Source organism: Eurypyga helias, unplaced genomic scaffold (genome assembly GCF_000690775.1).
Source record: "Eurypyga helias isolate BGI_N326 unplaced genomic scaffold, ASM69077v1 scaffold27514, whole genome shotgun sequence".
In the NCBI taxonomy this organism is placed as follows: domain Eukaryota; kingdom Metazoa; phylum Chordata; class Aves; order Eurypygiformes; family Eurypygidae; genus Eurypyga; species Eurypyga helias.
Genome location: NW_010247261.1, coordinates 689 through 23,373, shown reverse-complemented (window position 1 = coordinate 23,373; position 22,685 = coordinate 689). Strand labels below are relative to the sequence as shown.

At 42.8% G+C, this 22,685-nt stretch overlaps 1 protein-coding gene across 1 annotated transcript; it reads left to right on the top strand.

Annotated features, from left to right (window-relative positions):
- Positions 1-1,536: 1,536 nt before the first annotated feature.
- MPHOSPH9 (M-phase phosphoprotein 9) lies at positions 1,537-20,505 on the top strand (the record flags this gene model as incomplete). Its single annotated transcript, XM_010150687.1, has 19 exons — positions 1,537-1,657; positions 3,824-3,914; positions 5,105-5,211; positions 5,616-5,741; positions 6,490-6,926; positions 7,789-7,947; positions 8,985-9,072; positions 9,864-10,079; positions 10,909-10,956; positions 11,311-11,375; positions 13,101-13,202; positions 14,182-14,319; positions 15,034-15,209; positions 15,962-16,126; positions 16,437-16,557; positions 17,343-17,446; positions 18,248-18,459; positions 18,942-19,010; positions 20,307-20,505. Coding segments are annotated over 19 exons (2,647 nt in total), but the record flags the coding sequence as incomplete, so codon positions are not given.
- Positions 20,506-22,685: the final 2,180 nt, after the last annotated feature.

Here is a 22,685-nt window from a genome sequence, read left to right as displayed (position 1 = left end):
CTAGTGATTCTATGATTCTATCTGTTGTAGATACCTTGGGGAAAACCAGGAAAATCTACTTTCCTCTGCAAATATGAGCTAAGTTTGCATATAATGTTTATCAGCACAGAATTTTAGGTGCTGTTACCAATTTTATATGACTGATATTTTACTATTGCACTCAACCAGTCTTTTTTGTCAGCTGATAGGCAGGCATGACAGTAATAAACTGTCAGACAACAGCCAAACACATTTGGGTTTTTCTGTTGATGTTTTTTGCATGATCTTTGTTTGTTTTGCTCTGCTCAATAGGTGAGTGGATCTACCAAGATGGTTTTTGAAAGGCTGGCTAGCTAATTTGCCAGTAATACTGAAAATGTGCTGCTCTAGATGTGACCAGGAGCAGTATCCCAGGTCATCAGGGCAGCATGTTGCCTGTGAGTCCCTGATAGTCATTTGCAGAGATAAAAACTGTCTTTCTATTGGAAAAACAGAACGGTGAAAATGAACTTGCATTTTTCTAGTAGCTAATAAAACACAGAACTGGCCTGCTTTAGAGAATTTGATTTGGAAATATGTTATTTCGGCATGTAAAGTAGATCCGAACCTCACTGATACCTGTGTTCTCTTCCCCCCTTCTGTTGGGGTTTATTCCAGTACTTGATTCATGTTGCACAGTTCCATGGAGGGGGGGAGGTAGCAGCAATTTGTGAACTGCCAGGGATCTGGAGAAGCTCAATTCAGGAGTTTTTTTCAGTTTGAAAAACCCTTCTAAGATAATGTAGAAAATAATTCTTTTTGTTCACTTTTATAATGTTTTTTCTTTGAAATTGCTTTCTGTGTTGTATTATGAACTCAGCTTGAAGGAAGAAAGGGTTTAACCACAATGGAATAGTTCAGTTAACCCAAACTGGGTTTGTTGCTGTTCTCCTGTAACTTTCAGTTGTAACCTTTTCTTGCTTCCTTCATGTTCCACATCTGCCTCTAAGAATTTCAGGATTTCTCCATTTGTTTCTGTTCTGCCTTTTTTTTTTTTCTTTCCCTTCTGTCTCCTTCTACGTCTTGTTTTGATCTTTCTTACCCCTGAAGATTCTCTGGAGTTGGAAGGCATCCTTCGTGTGTCTTAGCTGACATCTTTACAGCCAGATGGAGAACACAGTAAGAATAAACACTGCATTCACATTCCGTCTTAATCTTGTGGGTCTGATCAGTATCTGCTTGAACAGACCAAAAAGTAGCATCCTGGCTAAAAAAACGGAGCTTTTGGTCTGATTTTTTCCGTAGCAGGAAAGACATTTTGATTATGGGTGCAGTTGGTGAGCACCTTTCTTTTCCGTGATTTATCTGTTGTGGGTTTGTTGTTGTTCTGTTTTACCTTTTGAAAGAGGAGCTCTAAACCACCCCAGCACTCGATACTTCATACCGCTTCTCAAAACCGCACCGGGGCAGTGGAGTTTCAGTGCCGGTGTTTCACCTCGAAGAAGAAATGGGTTCCGTGTCCCCGCTGAAAAGGGCAGTATCCACTCAGGCTGTATGTGTGTGTTTCTTACCATCTAGTAAATCTCTGACGTCGTGGGCACAAAAGCTGAAACTCAACCAGCCAAGGAGAATGAACGCCGAAGTGTGTGCGAACTCTATGCAAGAAAATGAGCAAGCCAAGAAATTACCACTTCATAATGTGAGTCTCTTTCTTTTATGGTATCTTTCTAATTTTATTCTTGTCACTGGTATTTTTTCCATGTTCTAGTGTGTTCTGATTCAGCATGTGCTTTCATACTTAGCTCTAAGCGGCGTTCCCATTTACACCCTTAAAGTCCATGAGGGCAGAGCTTACCCCTTAGATCGTTCTATACCTACTCATAGCCATTTTGGCTTATTTTATTTGTTGCCCAGTTTTTGTCTTAGTTTACCTAAGTGGCACATGTGTTCCCTTCTAGAGAGAACAGTCACCTTCGCAGTTGAAGCTTCAGGTTGTGGTACTTCCTCTGCCCTATAGTTTTTGGAAGGGCCTTCGATTTCAGCTGGTAATGCCTCATTTAGAACACAGGGCTCTGCGTGTGGAGGGGATAGCCGCTTTGCTCAGGGCAGGGTATTCTTCAGATGGGGCTTTCAAGTTGCAGGGACTCTTTGGTTGAGTTGGGTTTGGGCTTTTTTTAGTGTTCTTAGGAGTATCTTAAGCCAAAACCCCCTTTTTTTTTTTTTTTTCCCTTCTTTAATTGTTTATGTAAGAATAATACATTCCTTTATGCCTGTGTTACCGCAGTAGTTACTAAAGATAATCACCCCCCCACCAGACATTCAGGAAACCTACTTCTCTCTTTAGAACCATTTGTAGTAACGTCTATTGCTGTGACTGCTGAATTGGCTCAAATTACTTCTTTCGAGAAGAATTTGGTTCGTCCCCTCTTATTCTTGAGTTAGTAATTGTCCACAAATCTGATTATTTTGGGGAGGGGAGTTTAATCACACGGAGTATTTCTGATCCAAAAGGATGTTACGCAACGTGATTGCATGAGTAGTCGTCATACAGCCTTGGAATTACTTTCAGTGTATTAATTGTCACAAACCTCTCTCCTTATGCTGTTTTTAAGGAAATAATTTCTGAGCCTCTGTGAATGACTCCACCTACTAGAGGACAGGAGAACTAGCAAACATGAATCGTGTGAATCGAGGCAGGGTCTGTTTTGTTTCCTGTGGTCACTCTGAGGGTGATCCAGGAAGGGTAAGAGCAGCTGTTCGGACTCGCTGTCTCTGGTCTTCTATTGCCAGTGGAACCAAGAGCTTACTCTAAGGGGATATTTCACACCATGAGTCAGATTTTATCTGCTGCAGATTGTTGCATTTCTCTCTCAGCCTTTGAAAATACCTTTATCTTTCTGTTCCTTTAGAAGAACTCAGTTGATACCCCTTCGTTTTCCTTTCTTCCTCCTTAGGCAAAGGAGAATAGCTAAATAAAAACTTTAACAGGGAAAAGATAGCCTTGAGGTGAGATGGTACTTCATCCAGAAAAGCTTTAGTTCTGAATTTTTTTTTTCCTTATTTACTTCTGCTAACTCCATGGGTTAGTCCTCAGTTGCATGGGCTGTACACATTTGCCAAGTAGCGTGACTGCGAGGGCTTTCTGTCGCATTACGGCAGCTGAAGTGCGGTAGCAGAGAGCAGTGGGAGACGACCCTTTGAAAACTAGCTGCCCTTACTCAGTTGCTCTTGTGCCACTGTGTACATCAACGGCACTTCTTCCTCTGATTGAGGAAGAGGAGTTGTAGCAAACATGAAATTCTGTGAATTTTTTCTATGTGTTGGTGCCGCCCTTTTCAAAGTTGTTCCTGCAATTAGCTGGGAAGGTTGCTTAGGAAGTTCAGATGGATGAGAGGGGTGTGTAGTGTCTTGTCTGTCTGAGCTAAGACAGTCTTTACCTCTGGATTTGGGGTACATGGAGTTGTAACAGCTGAATATAAGAAATTCCAATCTTAGGACAAGGAAAGAGCAGTGGTTAAGTCATCCCTCTATATACTTGCACCTCTTAAGGAACAAGAAAGTTTAGAAGACTGTCCAGAACATGTATTTTTGTAACAGTTAATCTCAGAAATGCTGCACAGGTGGCAGGGCACATGACTTAGAAAGTATCAGTATCTTTTAATTACGTGGCTTGGCTTAGCTCCCCTTTAGGCTGTGGCTGCAAACGGTGTAGGTTTGGATCACGCTGTATAACTAAATTGACTCTGCTCAAAAAGACTAATAACGTTTACTTGCAAGTTTTCAAAAATTATACCCTTCTGGTTCCCTCCCCTCCCCCTTGCCTTGTGATTCTCCTTATAAATCTGGTTTTCCTTTGTAATTTTAGGCAAACCTTACTGCTGCTGCTTTGCCACCTTACGCTTTTTACCTCAGTCAACCGACTGAAAGGACGAATTCCTTGGTGTCTGAAGCTTCAGGTATAGTTGATTTCTTGTACTTAAAGTTCCTTTTCTTTTGCATTCTCATTTTTTAAAACTCCTCCTAGTCTGCATCTCCAAGGACTTTAGGGGATGAGGAGGCTCTGAGCGCCAACGAGCTGTTAAACTTTGACAGAGTGTAATTCTGCTGTTCTTGCTCCTTGGCAGCGATGGTGGCTCGGGTGTATCGCTGCTGGCAGGCGTAGGACATGCAGCTAGCTACTTTTTATCTTCAAATTACTCAATGTTTCATAGCTGACCTTTGTTTAAAACTGTAATTACTATTCAAATCGTGGTAGGGTATCAATTATCATTCAAATATTAGCATCATTGGTCTGGTGATCACAGGCGTGTGTAGTAACCGAGGCAGAATTCCTGAAAGCCAAGGGTATGATTCAAAAATTGAGTGAACAGACAGGAACAGAATGCAGTGTGTAATGTGGTGATTCCTTAATCGGAGGAGGGTTGGTTTTTTGGGTTTTGGTATAGTTTTGCTTGTGTTGTTTTGGGTGGTGCGCATGAGGGGTGGTTGGTGGTGGGTTTTGGGGGTGTGGGGTTTTTTATCTTTTGATTGTTTTGCATTGTTTTTCTTTTTTTTTTGTGAAAGCCAAACAACTAATTAGCATATTTTAATTGTAACAGGGTGGATTCATTTCAGTAACAAACAGAGGCGCAGAGATGCAGCTCTGTTGTTTCTTCACAACCCACTGAGAGGGACAGATACAAGAAATTGCAGTGGGATTGAGACTGTATCTCTTCTCTTGTGTCAGCCCTCTTAGCCCCGGTAGTCTGTCTTTCTGCATGCTGCAGAGTGCTGCTGAGTACCAAACCAAAATGTTTGTAGCATCAGCTGGCTGCCCAGGATTATTCCTTGGGTGATGGAAGTTTTACGTACTGTACTGGAATTGAACAGTTTGTGGTGAATGAGGATTTGCTCCTTGACCACCAAGGAGCGGCGCTTTCATTACTGCTGTGTGTGATGTAACTGATTATGTTGCTTGTGTTTTGCATTGGGATTTTAGTAATTTCTGGTAACAAAAGCTTTAGTGAGATCCTTAAGCAATAGATGCAAATAATTAACACAGCATTCTTGTTAGCTTACAGGGCAGTATTTTACTAACGGATTTTGGGATTCCAGCTCCAGAGCTGTGAGCTTGAAACTTGGAATTTTTTTTTTTTTTTCTTATCAGGACTTTCATACTGGAAATTAAGTGAAAAGGAGCTGTATTACTCTTTACCAGAGAATTTCAGAAGCGAGTTTGCTGATGTTTTCTCCCTAAAAGCATCACCAGATCAGGTAAACTTTCTACATGCTTTAGAAGTTGTCTTATAGTTTTCCCCTACGATGGATAGAATCAGCTCTCCAGAAGCTAAATTTTCTGTGAGAACTCTTTGCTACCTCAGCTTCTCATACTCTATTACTTCATTATTCATTTACTCCTGCTAATGTCACTTGGAATTTATTGACCTTCTTGTGTCATTTAAATGTCTCGTTTCATCTCCTGTACACACAATTTCTAACGAGCACATTAAAGGTGTATTTGCCTCGTTAAAGACCTTTTTTTTTTAAAGTGGGTGTGTTGGCTACAGCCTTGTTCTGAACTGCTCTAGTAGCTAAACCCACCCCAGGACTTGCTTATCTGTACTGGGGATGGAGGATTGTGTTCAGATAAAGTAACGTAGCAATTTTGCCTGTTGAAGTTGTCTTCTGCTGATGAAACGAAGCTGTCGTTATTGAAGGATATTTATCATAAGAGACAAAGGGAAAACAAGCAGCTGCCAGACCCGAGTTTTATGCCTTCTTCCCAGTCCAGTCACCCACCAGAGGTAAATAATTTCTTTACTTCACGTCGCACTTTGAAGATATGAAAGGTAAGAGGCTGGTTTCACATTAATTGGCCCCTGCTGCCACCTCCAGTGTTACGCTGGAACAGCAATTTATGGAGCCGTGTGATGAACCAGCTTGGGAAGGGATCCAGCTGAAAAGAACCTCTTAAGAATACCCTGGGAAAACAGGCACCTTTGCTGCACGACCTTGGGGATGGTGCGGGGACGAATCTGCTTATGCGGAGGCTGCAGCTGCTGAAATGCACAGGGAGCTGCAGGCGCAGGGTTTTCTTACTGCTTCCCACAAGACCAGTTCATTCCACCCGTGAAACAGGAGAGGCAGAGGTTATGGAAATGTTCTTTATCTTGTCTGTTTCTTCATACAGCTTTCAGTCGTGTGCAGAAATCCAGTAATGATGGGTAGTCTGTTCATACAATTCATGGTGCGGTTTTGTAACTGTACAGTTAGTTTCAGCTTACAAGCAGACATCATAGTCCTGTTTACATAATGGAAATGTCAGGTTTTCTAGGTAGCTACACACATTAGAAACTCAAGCTGCCAACACTGGGGATATGAATCATCACCTAAGCTGTCCGTTCATCCTGCTCGTCACTATCAAATGTTTGGAGTAATATCCAGTATCATTCCTGCAGTGTATTATGTGGTTCACTGATGTTTTCACATAAACTCCATCTACAAAACAAAAGTTACAATGCTAAAAGAATTGTGATTTAACTTATTTCCTAGATTTTGACGTTGGACCCAACCCTGCATATGAAACCAGGTCAGCAGAACCCAGGATGCTGTGTTTTCAATATTCCTGAAGAGACGAGTCCTTTTTCTCCAGACTCTATGGCCGAGCCTGGATTTTCAAGTCATTGTGACACAGACTCTTTTTCACAGACAAGTTATTCATCTCAGTTAGTTGATTTTCCAGAATACCCTGGCAGCAGCAGAGCTGTGCATTTGGACCTCTGGAGAAATCACCCATTCCAAACCGAAAACAGGACCAGCTCCCCCTTTCCAATGGCACATACGGATGCTAATAATGAGAATCTGGTCAACACTGAGGAGGAAGAAACACTGACTCTAACTCCGTCTTCTGTTACTCAGCATGCTGACAACAGTTTGCCAGAATATAGTCTTTCAGTGACATCTGTTGAAGATCCGGTGATAATGTCGAAGTAAGTAATTATTTTTTTTCTTTTTTGAAAGCTGTAGAGTTGGTATTTTCATGAAAGAAGGGAAACTTAACAGTAAAATGAACAAAATCTGTGAGTTCTGTTTGCTTAGGACATAGCTGGCCATTTCTGCTTGGCTTTTTCCTCCTTGCTCCTGGCAGTATGGATGGCGCATAAACACAGCAGTCACTTGCCACTTCTTACCATTTTCTTTCTTTAGACCGTGCTATTTAATCTTCTTTAGACCTTTAATCTTAAGGCACAAAGCCTTAACTGGAAGGCAAAACATGTTTTATTTCGTTATTTCTTTTTCTACAGTAAAGTAAAAACCCTACTTCCTTCGTGGGCTGTGTCAGGGTGTTAATTTAGGCAGAGAATTCCGAAGTTCGGTGGGGGTTATGCTTTCCTATTTAGAGTCAAATGGTGGGAGAAGCATGGAATGACTGTAATTAGGGGAAATAAATATCCCCCACGCACTGGTGAAGCTCCTGTGATTTTCACGTGGACGATCAGATGTGGTGCATATTCCATCTGTGAGGGCTTACGTGGGTCTGTGGTTTCAGGACAGTTCAGTGTTGGAGTTTTTCCTATTTCGACTTTACTCACATAGTTTCTAGTGGATGGCAAAGGTGAGAAGAGAGTATAAAGTTTTGTTTGTATATACTACCTGTATTTATTAATCTGAAGACTTTTTGCAAGCCTTAGGTGTCTGGCACCACTGCCTTAGCCTATGAAGCTTTCTTGAATGTGGGCACGACAAAGCTCTGTGATTTATATGCTGAGATCGCTGCATGGGACCGAATACAGTGATGCATGGTCATATGGATAGCTGGAAATTTTGTTTTGTTCTTAATTTTGAAAATAGGATTAGGCAGAACTTGAGGGAAAAACATGCTCGACACATAGCTGACCTACGAGCGTACTATGACTCTGAGATACAGAGCTTAAAACAGCAGCTAGAGGCAAGACATAAAACTGCTTCAGCTGAAGACTTGAAGAAAATCAACCAAGATCTTGCTGACAGGTACCGTTTGTCCTCACTTGTCCCCTTCCTCTGTCACATGGTTGTCTTTCCACTGCAAAAACTGACAATGCTTGTTTCATGCATCTGTGATGCTGATATTTCCCTATTAAACACAAATATTATGTTATTTAATGCAGCTGTTTAAGATTAGTTTAAAATTATTGCCAGGCAGCGAGTGTCTGATTTTTGACCCAGAACTCTTGTTTGACCTGATTTTTGCACAGGCCAGTGTAAGTTTTGCTCAAGACTGGCAGGCTGAGGTAGACCTAAGCAATTTGTAGTAGAAGCGTCTCTGTTGTGAGATGATGGTGCTCGCCTATTGTGCTGCTGAACATCATCCCTCTTTACCTTTTAAAACTACAGATGATCTAGGACCAATCCCGAATTCATTCCTAGCTTTATAAAGCCAATTTGCCAGTGGATGCTCTTTGACCAGATATTACTGCTGGAGCCTGTGTGCCTCACCTCTGTATTCAGTGAGATACAGCTTCAGTGTTTGCCATACAGAGAAATTCGATGTGATTTTTAGATCATTATTGCCAGTCAGAGCGCATTTTGCAGATTTAGACAGCTAAAATACCTTTCAAAATATATGCCCTTCAGAATAATTGAAACAGTGTGTGGGTAGTGGCTCTTTTGTACAAGTCTTCCGGCACTAGCGTGGTGTATCTATTAATAAATGACTGCTCACAAGTCACTTTTGGGTTGCAGTAGCTTGCGATACAATTACAGTCGCTAATTAGCACACGGCATCATCAATTAGCTGAAGTGGAGCTCCGCTCTGCTGCATCTCAGCTGCTTTTGATTCTGCAGCTCTCGTGCTCGGAGCCATCTGGATCTCCGCACGTGTTCCCCCCACGGCCACCACAGCCCTGCCTGGACGCTGGCTGCTCGCTGGGGCGGCCAAAGACGAGGGGAGGAGGGCACAGGCCGGGCACCCAGATCAGTGGGGAGGCTTGAGGAAGGGAAGGAGGCTGTAAAACGTAGATGTGTTATTTTAAAATTGTGAGAGTTTTGCAATCTGCATTTCTGAATAGGTGTGAGCAATTGGACGCGGCTCTGAATGAAGCAAGCGCTCGCATTAAAGCCCTTGAAAACAAGAATAATATGCTTGAAAAGCAAGTGGTAAGTATATGGTGTTAATTCCAGTTGCTTTTTAACTCAAAGGGCAAGAGAATGCACCTGTTCATTGCGATGATCTGTTTCCCTAGCATTCTCCCTTGGTTTTATTTGTTTTCACCTTTCCCTTCAGTATGACATCAGCCAGTGTGTTACACTGCTGACTCTTCTAGCTGAGCTTCTTACAACTCCCTGCTTGAATAAATCACCAGGACTTTTGCTTATCAACAACCTTTCCACGTTATCAGGGATCACAGGTTAAGAGTGAAATTTTGTGATGTTTACGATGTCCCTCTCTAGATATATTTTTAACATTTATTTTAATTACTTCCTCTTTGACCTCTTATCAGAGCTGTCATAAAGGAAATCTCATCTGTACCAGGACAAGAGTATTCTAAGTACATTGCCCCAGTCTTTCTGGCTAGGTCAGACCAGTTTGCTTAGTGCAAAGCTGCACTTATTGGTCAAAGGGCAGGACGCTTTGTCATGGAAGTCAGAGACCTGGAGAGAACAGGTCATTTGGGCTTTTTTAGATGTTTTTCTATGCTGGGAAGACAGACGAGCAGCGAGGATTAGAAGCCTGACTGCTAGATACTTTAAGTCCTGTAAAATAAGTATGTCTTCTGTTTTTTTAGCCTTCACTTTCATTCTTTGTACATCACAGAAATGAGCAAAAAATCTTGTTTAGTTGATGTAGAGACGTACCCTTGTTTTCTATGTGGGCCATTTTAGCTTATGCGTTGTACCGGAATAAAAAACCGCTAGTAACGCGCTCTGACGAGCGGTTTCTCTTGCAGGCAGATTGGAGGGAACGCTTTCACGCAGGCAGCAACACTGCCAAGGTTTTGCAAGAACGCGTTGAGGAAATGCGCTCAGATAATAAAGAGAAGGATAACACTATCAGTCGGCTGAAGTCACGGCTTAAAGATCTGGAGGAAGCATTTGAAAAGGCTTACAAGTTGTCTGATAATAAAAACACAAGGCTAAAGGAAGAAAATAAAAGGTTTCAAAACGTAAGTAAGAAGATGGGCAGTGGTGTTTACAGGGGCACAGCGTCGTACCCACACAGCCAGTCCTGGGTGTTTTGGAAAACTACTCCGAGTTTACCACCCTGAAGTTGAGAACAGAAGTTATCCAGCCGACTGCTTCGTGGGCCGGGTGTTAGGGGATGGGACACACTTCATAGGTATTTCAAACCCACTGTCGAAGGCAGCAAGTGTGTACCTCATGCGAGAACACTTGTCCGTCTGGGGTGTTTTGTTACTCGGTGTGCTACTAGTTCCTCTTATTTTTAGAGCTATTGCAGGGAATTATTCTGGAACAATTACATTTTCCTTTCTTAAGTGTAGTGGGTATGGGCTGAATTTCTTTCCTAAGTGGTCACAACTTGCCAAAACTGTTAATTTTCTGTACAATTTCAGACTTCAGTCGTAGCTTTGTAGAAGGCTTAAATGGATTGGCAGAATGGGCATTAGCTGGAAAAGCTACTTCATGCTTTAACTCCTTTTTTACAATTAACATTTCAAAATACAAAGCCAGCTTTAAAGTCAGGGAGGAATTTCACCCGTTTGGTCTCATCTTTCGGTTTGTTTAGAGAGAAATCATTTGAAAATGAGAAATACGTTGTGTCAGTAGCTCTGTCTCCTCTTGTCCTAATTGTTCCACGTAGGAGATGGTGGAACTTACCCAGTGCACTTGAATAGTATTTGTTATCCCCTGTAGTGCTTCTGCACGTAGTGGACACGCAGTTCAGAATTCGGGTGGCTTTACAGCAGTCAAGAACCCTGTTGATTGTATCTAGTCTCAGTGTGAGTTTAAGTGTTTTTTTTTGTTTCGTTGTAGCTTTTAGGAGAATATGAGTCCCTTGGAAAAGAACACGAAAGAGTGAAGGTAAGTACACGCTGGTTAATTAAAAAGTGGCTGTGCAATATGTGTGATAATGTGCCATCGGATGAACCGAGTTAACTTGAGTATTTTGAAAAAGATCAAATGGAAAGATCCATATTTATTTTAACCGACAGCTTTTTACATCTTCAGAGCCTGGAAGAGGAGGGGGTTTAGAGTGGGTCGTTTCCCAATCATAGACAGCAGAAATACTGCCAAATCAGCCAAAGAAAGTTACTGGAGCTCCATTTCAGCTAGGGAAACGTATTTAATGCATCGTTGTGGAGACTGATGTACAGTTACTCGTTTTTCTTTTAATACACTCTGTAGCTTTTCACTTTTTTCCTTGTGTGCTTGTAGGATACATTAAATGCAACTGAATACAAACTGCTGGATGCAAACACGCAGATTTCAGATCTGAAAAGGTAAATGTCTTACTGCTCTTTTCACAGTGTGAAATGCAGGCTACGGCCACAACGCTTACTCCTAGATCGTGAAGGCTGTAGATCTTGCAATTTTAGTTACATCTGAGGAAGCATTTCCGTGTTGCTTTCTGTCACTTTGTACACTCTGTAAAGATCTTGTCACCTTAGGATCTGTGTTTTTCTTACTTCCTCCATCACCCCACCTCCGAGTGGGATGCAATGAATCGCTTCCTTTCTGAGAGCTGTCACTCAGGTGGCCCTGCCAGTCCACTGCTGAGGCTCTTACTGCTGCGGTTGTCTCCTCAGGAAGCCCCCTCCTCAGTCTGTTCTGGTTTTCAGGAGCGAGGGTGCTGGCAGGAGTTTGCTCTTCAAGGTTATGGCTCCGAGGCATAAATAAAGGACAGAAAGGTGTTCTGTGTATACAGCAGGGATATCATCTCCTGTGGGGGTCCCTCATGCTACCTGGTTCTGTTTTTTTAGCTGGGAGAACAGGAATCCACTGAGTTTTACCCTTTCTGGGTAGGCCCTAGGCAAGACATATGTGCCCGTCAAGGGGTTTATAAACATACCCTCTAGTCTGGGGTTTCTTGGCCACTCCTTGTCAGGGTTGTTAAGCACACTGGCTCAGGGAAGTCTAGAGAGGTGTGAGGAGAGGACATCTGAGAGGCTCTTGGGCAGGCATTGTGGAACTGTGATGAGCTGATGCTTCACATCGTTCATCTCCCTTTGAGCTGCCTCTGTGGGTATATGCTGTCATAATTCAAAGTTTTCATATGAGCAGCTGAAACCCAGACTGTTAGGAAGACATTTTTTTTTTTAAATGCGTGGTTTTTGATGATTCTTCTAGAATGTGGCTACACGTTTCAAGATGCATTCCAAATGCCATTCACCCAACATTAACCTGTGCGTAATCAGCAGGCAGAACCAGAAAAACAGTAAGTGTGGTGCTTGGGAGATGTGAGTCCTTTTCTTTGCTTCTCAGATCATCCAGTTATTCAAGAAGAAGAATAGATAGAATGAATAGGGAGAATTTAAGAAAGGAATAGAAGGAAGCCTAACCCACTCTGCCTCCATTTTTTTATCGGGACTGTTGAGGAAATGCAGATAGCGGGAAGGGTAGTTCAGTTCGTGCTTCTATTTTCCTGCCTGATTCCTGATGCTGCTAGCCAGGGACCATTCCAGACTGGGAAAACTGCAGTGGACAAAGGAGGTGTTTATATCCTGCTCCAAACCCCTGTGTTTCTATCCCCCAAGTGGGGAATGCCCAAGATTGTGTTGCATTGCCAAGGGCTGGCTCACTGGAGGTGTGGGAGAGGATAATCACGTGAAGAGCCTGAGCAGCAGATTGGTGGCGTTACCCGAGTGACACACAGGAGGAGGAGCCACTCATCCAAACCAGTCGGGGACCCCTTTGTAGAAATCCATCATTTCAAGGGGGCAAACCCTTCTTGTTTTGTCTTCCCCAACCCCTCTGAGTTGAATGCCTTGATCCACAGCAATCCCTCCTGGCTCTGTCTTTCTGGCAAGGTTACCTGACTTAGTTAATTTAGAATTCAAATGCCTATTTATATACATATTTAGATAGGTAAAAACATAGTAGCTGCTCTTGTTCTTCTGCTTCACTCAAGATATCTGAATAAAAATGAGTAAACTCTAAGAAATACGCTCTCTCTTTTATGTCTTTTTAAATAATCTCCTGATGCATCATTGCTGCTTCCACATTAGGACAATTTCAAAACTTGAAGCACAGCTCAAGCAAGTAGAACATGAAAATACGTTGAAACTGCGCCATATCACTGAAAGTCGTTTAAGAACCTCTTGCGCCAAGTAAGTGAATATCCCAACAGTGTGAAAACAGGTCGTGTTTTACAATACTTGTAAATGCGTTTTGGCTAAAAAACGAATAGAGAAGATGTCAGTCCATAGGCAAAACTGGATTAAACACATGATGTAACCCAGAGACTTCACATGCCAAGAAGTTATTAAAACCAAATAAATACTTTGGATGTGATATGTGTGACTTGGCAGACTGTCTCTAGCCTTCCTCAGGGACTGTTTGTTCGGTCTCAGGTGCTCAGCTGAATAGGGATTCCCATGTGCCACAAAGCTTTTTGGGAATCAAATCTAACAGTCCAGTAGGACATTTGAGGTTTCCTTTCATTGAACCCTAAGGCTGATTACTAGGTTTTATGTTTTTAAATATAGTTTGTACAGGTATCCTGAGAGCAGAGTGGAAGTCCAATTAGAATGCATACTCCAGTCTGAACTGTGAATTTGTGTTAAGGACATTAAAGTTGGCCTGTGTTCTGTTTTGTTCCTTGTGTGTTTTAAAGACCTGAAAAGCTTTGTCCTCCCCCTTTTCTTTTTTTATTACTTAGCTGTGGCTTCTTGGGCATCCCTCCCAGGTCAGTGCTGATGTTGCGAAGCACGGAATGATAATGTAATGTGTTAAGACATTTTCCCCAATATCCAATCTAAACCTTCCCTGGTGCAGCTTGAGGCCGTTTCCTCAAGCGAAGAGACTGACCCCCACCTCTGCAGCCTCCTTTCAGGAGTGGTCTGAGTAAAGAGCAATAAGTTACAAGAAGTTTTTCGTGGAGTTCTCCGTTCTGAAAACATTGTGTAATTTAGACTGAAACCTCAACATAATGATTTTGTATTTACAGGTTTATTGTTTGTTCGTTATTGTTTCTGTTACCTGGAAAAAAAATAACTGGGTTTTCTCAATCTTTTTTTCATATATTTAAAAAATCAAAAAGAAAAATCTAAAGCCTTTCGTAATTTTGAAGTTTTTTTGTTCCCACAGCAAGCTGGCAACTCCTGATGTCAGCAGGCGAAAGTGGCTGATACCAGGAGCGGAGTATTCAATCTTCACTGGCCAGCCTCTGGAAGCCCCGGGAAGCCCCAAGGACAACAGGTTAGAAGAAGCCTATATTCCTTCTAGGTGAGGTCCTTCCATCTCCACTGTGATGTAAAGTTGAACGCTTCTAAAAATAGTTGTATCCCTAATTGACTGGATTCATATTTCTGTGTTTCGTACTTGTTAAGTAAGGCTCTCAAAGATTTGTCAGTGCTGTAGGTGCAATGCAATTCCTTAAGCACAATCCAGCTTTCTTCCTTCACTCACCTGGTACAAAGCAAGCAGTGGCAGCAGCCTTTGGTACCTTCCTTGAAATACCAGAAAGCTCCAACTGCATCTTGCTCCCCTGTCTCTACGCTCTCCATGCCTGTGTCCAGCTCTACTCTGAGTCGGGACGCAGCCGGGACTGTTGTACTGGACATGAGCTGTCATGGTTGGCTGCAGCTTTCCCTCAGTGTAAAGCTTCAGGTGTAATTTGGGGTGGGATTTTGCCTCTTTAGTTTGCCTTCTTCCTCAGAAGTTTCTAAAGCTTCTGTCAGGAAGTATTTAGTTCTAAGAACGTGTCAAGTCATCAAAGACAGCTCCTACTGCTCAGCTTTGGGGTCTTGAATTAGCTGTAACATAATCCTCTGAGGTTCTTGGCTCAAAGTAAAAAGCAGCCTTAAAGTTTTTGTGTTGTCGACTGTAAATGTCAAACTACGTTTCTCCAGGTTTTTGTTGATTCAGCTAGTGTTTGGATGCATGAAATAAAGTAAAATAACGTGATACTTTCCTCCTCACCTCCCTGCATTCTTTAAGGTACCATTCTCCCCCTGAGAAAGACTCCCCACAAGAGGACTCTTCAACAAACTCTGGAGAAAAGAAAGAAAATGGGATGTCCGAAGCACCAATTATAAAAGCCTTTAAAGAGCTTGAAGAAGGAAAAGCATTTAAAGATTGGGGGACACAGACAGAAAAAGAAGATACATCAGCTAGTAAGTTTTATTTTTATATTCCTGAACTTGTCTTTACTGGCTTTTCTTTGCATGTCTTAGGGTTTTCTTACTCTCGGCACTGAAGTCCTTCAGGCTTGAGTGAGGGGATAAACAGTGTTAGTATGTAAACTTCTGGAGCTTTCCAAAGAAAATTCAAAATGGTACAGCTAAATGTCTTGTTTAAAATAGAGGGAATGCAAAGGCTGCTGTTAGGTCTCAAGCTACAGTCTCATCAGTGTCCTTTTTCTAAGAATATCTCGGTATTTATAAGCAGTTAATGGAGCCCTAACAAAGCTCTGGCTGGCTGCACATCCATTTTAGTTTCGTTATGGTGTTGTGTTAGAAGGCAATTAAGGAAGGTGGCATGTGTACTGTAGGGCTGATCCGAGCTGATCCAACAACATTGATCTAGGAAGCCTTGTAATTAGAAACCATCGAGTCTCTCCAAAGTGCTTATGTTCTTGGTGCAGGCAGATGCTCCAGCCCTCTTTCCCAAAAGATGCTTTTGTCCTGCTTTCCACTGTCTTTTCATTAAATCAGTGCTATTTAGCATCATTTCTTCCACACACACTGCAAAGCATCCTTCTTCATCGCTGTGACAAGCAGGAAGCAAGACTAGAGCAAAACAGCACAAATGTGTTGACGTGGGGGAGACCAAGTGCAGTTTTTATACAGTAAAAGCTGAGTATAGGAGAATATCTGAGTTCCTGTATTGAAAAACATTGATAGAATAACTCTTTCCTTTTAAACAGAAACATCGCATCGACGTCCGACCGTTGGGTTTGTTGAAACTTCGTTTGTTGCCAACCGGTCCCCAGAGAAAGCGAAGGACCAACACAGACCGAAACGCTACAGCTCCCCCTGTGGCCAGAGGTCGTCGTCCCTTCCTCCCGCCAACAGGAAATCAAATACTCCAAGTATGTGCTTCTGAGCTCTGCTTGGTGTTACTCGGAGTAGAGGCAAATGGTGAAGAAAGGAAGGAAATTGAAATAGGATTTCTGCATTGTTCTAACAAAGAATCTGGAAAAAAGCTTGTCTATAGTCCTAGAAAACGTGAAAGCTCTAAGTTTATTTTAGTTATTCTGTGCTGTGATGCGCTTCTCATCTGATTCAAGTAAACAGCTTTGAAAAGCATTCCTTTAAAGGTGTGAGCATCTGATCACGTGAGTGGGAGATACCTAAAATTTCTCCCCGTGAAGTACTTAAACATAACTTCATCTTTTGCAGCAAGAAGAGAGATCATGTTGGCACCAGTGTCTGTGACATACAGCCCAAAACGGTCTCCAAAAGAAAACCTCTCTCCTGGATTTAGCCATTTGCTTAGCAAAAACGAAAACACGGTGACCAGGTACGAGTTTTGTGAGTGCAGTCATGTTCTGATCGTTCTAGCAGCAGTCTGTTTTATGCGGGCTAATACTGTTCCTGCTGTTTCTTGGTCATCAAAAGTCCTAGAAAAGGAGTTGTGAAGATTTCTGAACATGAAGTTTTACTTTATAAGATCTGGCAAGAAAAATCTAGAATGATTTCCCATCAGCAGCACTCGCCAGGATGAGATGTTGGAGCTCGTGTTGCCGCAGTGTTGATGGGGGACACAGAAGTTGGAGGAGCTGTTCTGTGGAGCGAGTCGGGTCTACCTGCCGCTTACCAGGGAATGTAGGAGTATCTACGCTCGTGTCATGCCACCCACAGCCGTGTTAAAAAAAACATAAGCTTTGCTTTCAGCTTACTGTACTAGATACTACGGGTTCTGTAGAGGTCTTTGGCAAGACTTGTGGGGTTTCAGAGAACACACTTAGCTGCGAGATCGAAGCGTAGGGCATGAGGAAGGAGGGATGTAGCACTTGGGTGGCTCTTGAGGATGACGACACGGGAGCTCAGTGTGTTCAGGAGTGACAGCCAGGCCTGCTCCTGACAGAGATTCACGTGAATGAGGGGGTTTGGTGTGTACAAAGGGGAGGATGTTGGTGTGTGGTACTATTAGCAGTAGCCAGAAGACTTGCAGTGCCTGTAGGGTAGAAATTGTCATATGAAAAATGTGTTTATTTAACCAAAAGTTGAAAAAGTTAAGAAAATACTGTGTTGCTTGATACATGACTTCTGATAAGTAATGGTTGTGTGCTTCCTGCCCTGTAGGTTTGATATACTTCTAGATGACCTGGAAGCTGGTCCTACATCTACTTCACAGCACAACCACCCAAGAAAACAGCTCCAGTTTATCTCACTAGATGATGCAGAAGGTAATCTGTCCAAGAGGGGGAAAACTGTTCTTTATTTTTTTTTACTGTAATTTCTTCCCCATGGGTAACAGCTGCTTAAATAGAAAGCTGACACTTTATGAAGTCCAACTTTTAAAAATCCTCTAAATTTTGTCTTAGCCTTGCAGACAGAGAAATGCAGTTCATGCAGCGTTTTATTTTTGTGTGCGTGTGCGCAAACATAAGGGAACAGCGAAACCGATGACGCTGAGAGAGAAGGGCAGTATGTTTCCCTGTAACGCAGTCGCACAGCGCGTGTCCTAGGGTCAGCGCTCGGGTGTACAAACTCGGTCACGCTAACAAAGCTAAACGCTGCATTACAGATAGCAAAGAGTAACTGGAATACAGCCAGTTGTTTCAGATTCTTTAAATGACTGATTGAACCAAATCTTCCCTCACTTTCATAATGCTTGGCACCATGTTCTGCTTTTGTTTTCATTAATGCATTTATTTAGACTAGTGTGTTCGTGACAACTAGTCTGCTTGGTGATATTGAGCATGTTGTTCCAGTAGAAGTAATTCCTAATTAGCACAGTACAGTAATCGGTGTGTTAACCCAAGAAATATGCTGTGGTAGAAAGATCCTTTGAAAGATGACCCATACAAATGTTTTGCATTCTCAGGGAAGTTTGCTTAAGGCAAGCTCATGAGGCTTCGCTAGTCACTCACCTTCTCTACCTCCAGATCACGCTGCTTTTCTTGTTGTTAGGGTTCTTTTTCTGTCCTGATGAATGATTTCAGACAATTACAAAACAAACGAAAAGACCCCTCTCTTGTTGGCAGGAAGGCAGAATTCAGGAGTCAGACACCGCTTTTGTGCCCAATCCCTCAACGCTGCAGCGAAGACAGCGACAGCGTGGGACGAGAGGAGCGCAGCACCAGAATACGAGCCAGTGCCATCGCCATGTGAGGGAGACTTCAAGTACACAGCAAGGCTTAAGACTCTGGCGGAAACGGAGAGGCTTTTTGATGAGCTGACTCAGGAAAAGCAACAGGTAAAGCTTATTTTTATTTTAAAGTTGGGACGAGGCGCAGTTGATGTCCGAGAAGTGAGGGACGTAGCCGTACGCCTACGCAATGCATGGCTGAAATGCATGCACCATTCTAGTGTTAACCACCGGAATGTGCCCTTATTCCCTGCTCCAGTCCCTTTCTGTCCCTAATGGATGGAAGAGTTGGGGCGAGATCCCTTTCTTCCTCGGTGGACAGGGCTTTAAACCAGCCTCTCAAAAAGGGGAAGGTTGTTTTGGCAACCGAGCGCTCTATTCAGAATGGCCCTTGAGAGGGTCTGCATAGGAACGTCAACCGCGGTACCCCTTCTGTATGGCGCAGCGTTGTGGTAGCAGAAGGTGGAGTTGAACAACGTTGGACGTGTGTCTGTAATCTCCAGAGCTCACCCCTTTTGTAGGGTTAGTTGGGAAGGTTTGCATTGGCTCCCAAAACTGTAAGTTACAGCTGAAATATTTTCTGTTACTAGATTGAGGCTGCCTTGAGTCGAATACCTTGTTCTGGCAGAAGAATGACCTTGCAAGCAAGATTAAATCAGGTGATAAAGCTGCTACATATGACTGTTCTCTTAAGTTCTCTCCCACAGTTTGAGAATATATAGTTCAGGTGACAGTTCTGCCGCATAGGAAGCGCAATTGCTGTGGGAATTTTTCCATACCACAGAGAATTGTTCCTCAATATGGCTGAATGTTGAATCTGTGTGAAAGATGTTCTGTCTCTAGACTCTGCTGCATTAGGAGATAACGGGGAAGTTACTGCAGGTTGATCATAAACACACTCTGAATTGCTATGTAAAAGCTGGAAGCCTGGATAATTTGTATGCAAATGGTTCAGGAAAGAGTAATTGACCTGCAAACATCGGATTTCTGTCCCCTCAACTGACAAATGTTCTTTTGTGTGTTTACATATACGCATATAAAGTATGCGTGTATCACACGTCTACGTACTACAGAGCGTATGTTCTGCGTAAGACTCTCCGTGCCTTCCATTTTTTTTGTACATGGGATGCATTTTTCTGAATTATTACAAGAATAGGCTGTTGTGACAACACTGAGGGGTAGATAAAAGCAATGCATTAGGAAAACGCAGTGACTCTGAAATAGATCCCTGCAGCTGTGGAGAGGATAACAGAATCATGGAACGGTTTGGGTTGGAAGGGACCTTAAAGACCATCTAGTTCCAGCCCTCCTGCCAGGGTCAGGGACACCTTCCACTAGACCACGATGTTGTGCTGCTGAAGGAAGCGCAAAGTTTAGTTTTGTTTGGGTTTTGCCTACTTGAAAGGATAAAGAAGAAAACAAGAAGGCAAAAATAAGTAGTGTAGGTGGAATAGAGGAGAGCACCGCCTTGGGAAAGCTCTGCAGGCTCTTTAAAATCAAGCGTCTCCAAGTTGTGTAAAGCCTACAACTTCAGCACTTCCTACACTGTAATCCCAGGGATTGTTATCAATTTATCAACTGGAAAGTGAAAGTGCATTTTGGTAAATCAGTACTGCCACTCCCTACGGTGCTCGGCTGTTTCCCGAAGGTCTCCCAGAGCGTCAGCCTGTCCCGATTCCTGTCAAGTTTATCTCATGGACTTTCCTAAGTCATATGGAAAAAAAAACCCAAAATACCAGAAACAGTTTTAGAAAAAGCCAACAACCCTCAAATACACACACACGGACATGAAATAATATGAAGAGTTTGTAGGTTGGGGGTTCTTTGGTGCCCACACAATGCACCAAAAAGGATTCCAGCTGCATAAAGCAATAGTAGTTTCTTCATTTTAGACAGATCGTTGGATTTTGTTGTATGGTATTAAATCTTTTTTTTCCTTTGCCTGTTTCTTCTAGGAAGCCCTGGAAGATCGCTTGGAAAGGATCGATAGAGATTTGGGGTTAATACGCATGACTCTGAAAAGATTTCACGTTTTACGTACCTCCGCCAATCTCTGACAATTCCCTCTTGAATGCACATATGCTTTTTTTTTTTTGCACTAATATGTAATTAAGCACTCAGTAAATGCAAGTTGTTTTGTATTTTTATAAGCCCTCAGTCGTAGTTTTACAACCATCTTACCCTTTACGAACAGCAATATTTTGTACTTCAAACAGCCACCTATATTTTAAACATATTTTTGTTATGAGAGATTAATGTTTATCCTGTATTGTAATATTTTTAGAAATATTAATTATTTTTAAATAGCGATATTCAATTTATAATAAGAATGGGAAACTAAAAGGCAGCTTGTTTTCAGAAAATGACAGTGTTATCCTTTTGCACTTGGTTTTCCTCACTGTTTTGTAAGTATTTATGGTATGGTGTAAATATTTGCCAACAGATGTTGAACTTGAATACAAAAAGTGACATGAATTACCTGTGTGCCGGTAACTCCTGTTCTGTGGTAAATCCTTCTAATTTAAACCGTGCAGCACGGATATTTTGCGTTGTGACGGAGTAGCGAGCAACACTGCTGGCTGGCTGGCTGCAAATCGGGGTGTGCTTTGCGAGCTGGGTCGCCGCTGGCTGTGCGGAAAGTGCCGCTCTAACGCATCTGCCGTCTCCCAGCAGCCGCGGTCAGTAGAGCCTTGGCAGCGCACGCGTGTGCGACTGACAGCAGCCACCCTGTCTCCCAGCGAGCGGCTCGGCTCCGGCTGACGCTCCAGGACTGTAACTGGCCCCACTTTTTAATAGGCCAGGCTGTTTTTTGTGCCGTGCCAGTGTTCTGACCACGTACATTTCCCAGTCGAATCCAAGCTGTATTTGTGAACATCCATGCGTTTTTCTTGGTGAAAAATACATATTTGCTCATTGGCATATTGCTGAATTACTGTCCAACATTGATATTTTTGTTTGTATTTTAATATTAAATAAATGTTTAATCAGATTCTTTCCTCCTGCCCAAGAACAGTAATAGGTTCTGGGATATTACATCAGCGATAATGTAGGTTTTAATCATATTGTGTGTTTCAAATTCTGTCCTTGTTCAAGATGTTTAGCCACCAATGATGTGATTATAAGGCCAGAGTAGCTGTTGTAAAGGAAGCTGGTGAAGGGCTGATTCTAAAATTAGCGTGCTGTGTTTTAAGATATTTGACAAAGTATCCTACCTGTGCACAGTCTTTTCAAAAAACTGTATTTTGTGCAGCTGCTCCTGCCCTGCGGGTTCTTCTAATGCAAGAGCCAAGGTGGGGAGGAGCCCAGGGATCTTAGTTACTCATTTTCCCCTTTAAAATTTAGAAATTGGGCCTAAAATTGCTTGAAGACAGTTTGCTCAAATGTACTTCCAGGTACATGAATAGGTGTGCAGTTTTGATGGTATTCCACATTCTTACTTGCAATTTTTACTCAAGGGGTTGAGGGAGGAAAAAGGTACCTTGGCTCCCTCGTGCACCTCCACTATTCAGCTGAAGCAGCTTTCCCAGCATTTTCTGTATTCGCAGGTACCATTTAAAAGTGTTCTTCAGCAGTGTCACTCAGCCAGCAGGTTTTTTCCAAGGAATCCATCACTGGAACGTTTCACATGAGTCCCTTAATGCTCTCGTGTTCTTTCATCCGCGCTGCAGCACAACCAAACGGCATTTTCCTGACAGGCATTAGAAACGAGCAGGTAACATTCAGCTATTTCGCTGCCTTCCCTTATAACACCCCTCTCTCCGCTCTGTTCTTCCCCGTGCGATTCGTATCCACGTACTCCCTTAGTACAGCCAGAACACTGACTTGTGAGTCAGAATTTATTTTTTAACCAAAAGTCCTTTGGCTGTTGGAGCTCTTGAGGCTATTTCTGTTCTGTCAGAACACAGAGCGGGGCTGGGGGGTGTGTGTGTAAGTGTTGCTCTCGCTAAACTCTAGGCCAACCTTTCCAAACGCGTGTCCGGCTCGGGGTGACCCGTTCCGTGTGGTGCCTTTGGCCTGGTTCTTCAGAGGGGCAGGGGATCTGCAGTTCCAGATTCAATGGGAGGCCTGGAGGCTCAGCGCTTCTGAAAATGAAACCTGAAGCATCAAGAAGTGGGGCACGAGGTGCGTGTTTCGGGACTGCGTTGCTGTGCACCTTGCTGGACACTGCCTTGGTGTTTGGTTGGTTGGTTTTTAACCCCTTTTAAAATTCTTCACCTTAACGCGAGCAAATTGCCCTGTTCCATATTTGGAGACAAATAACGACTTCCAGAGAACCAGGAACTTAGCCTTCCTCTGAGGAGGACTGTACTCCTCTTCCTCTCCACCTGACACCT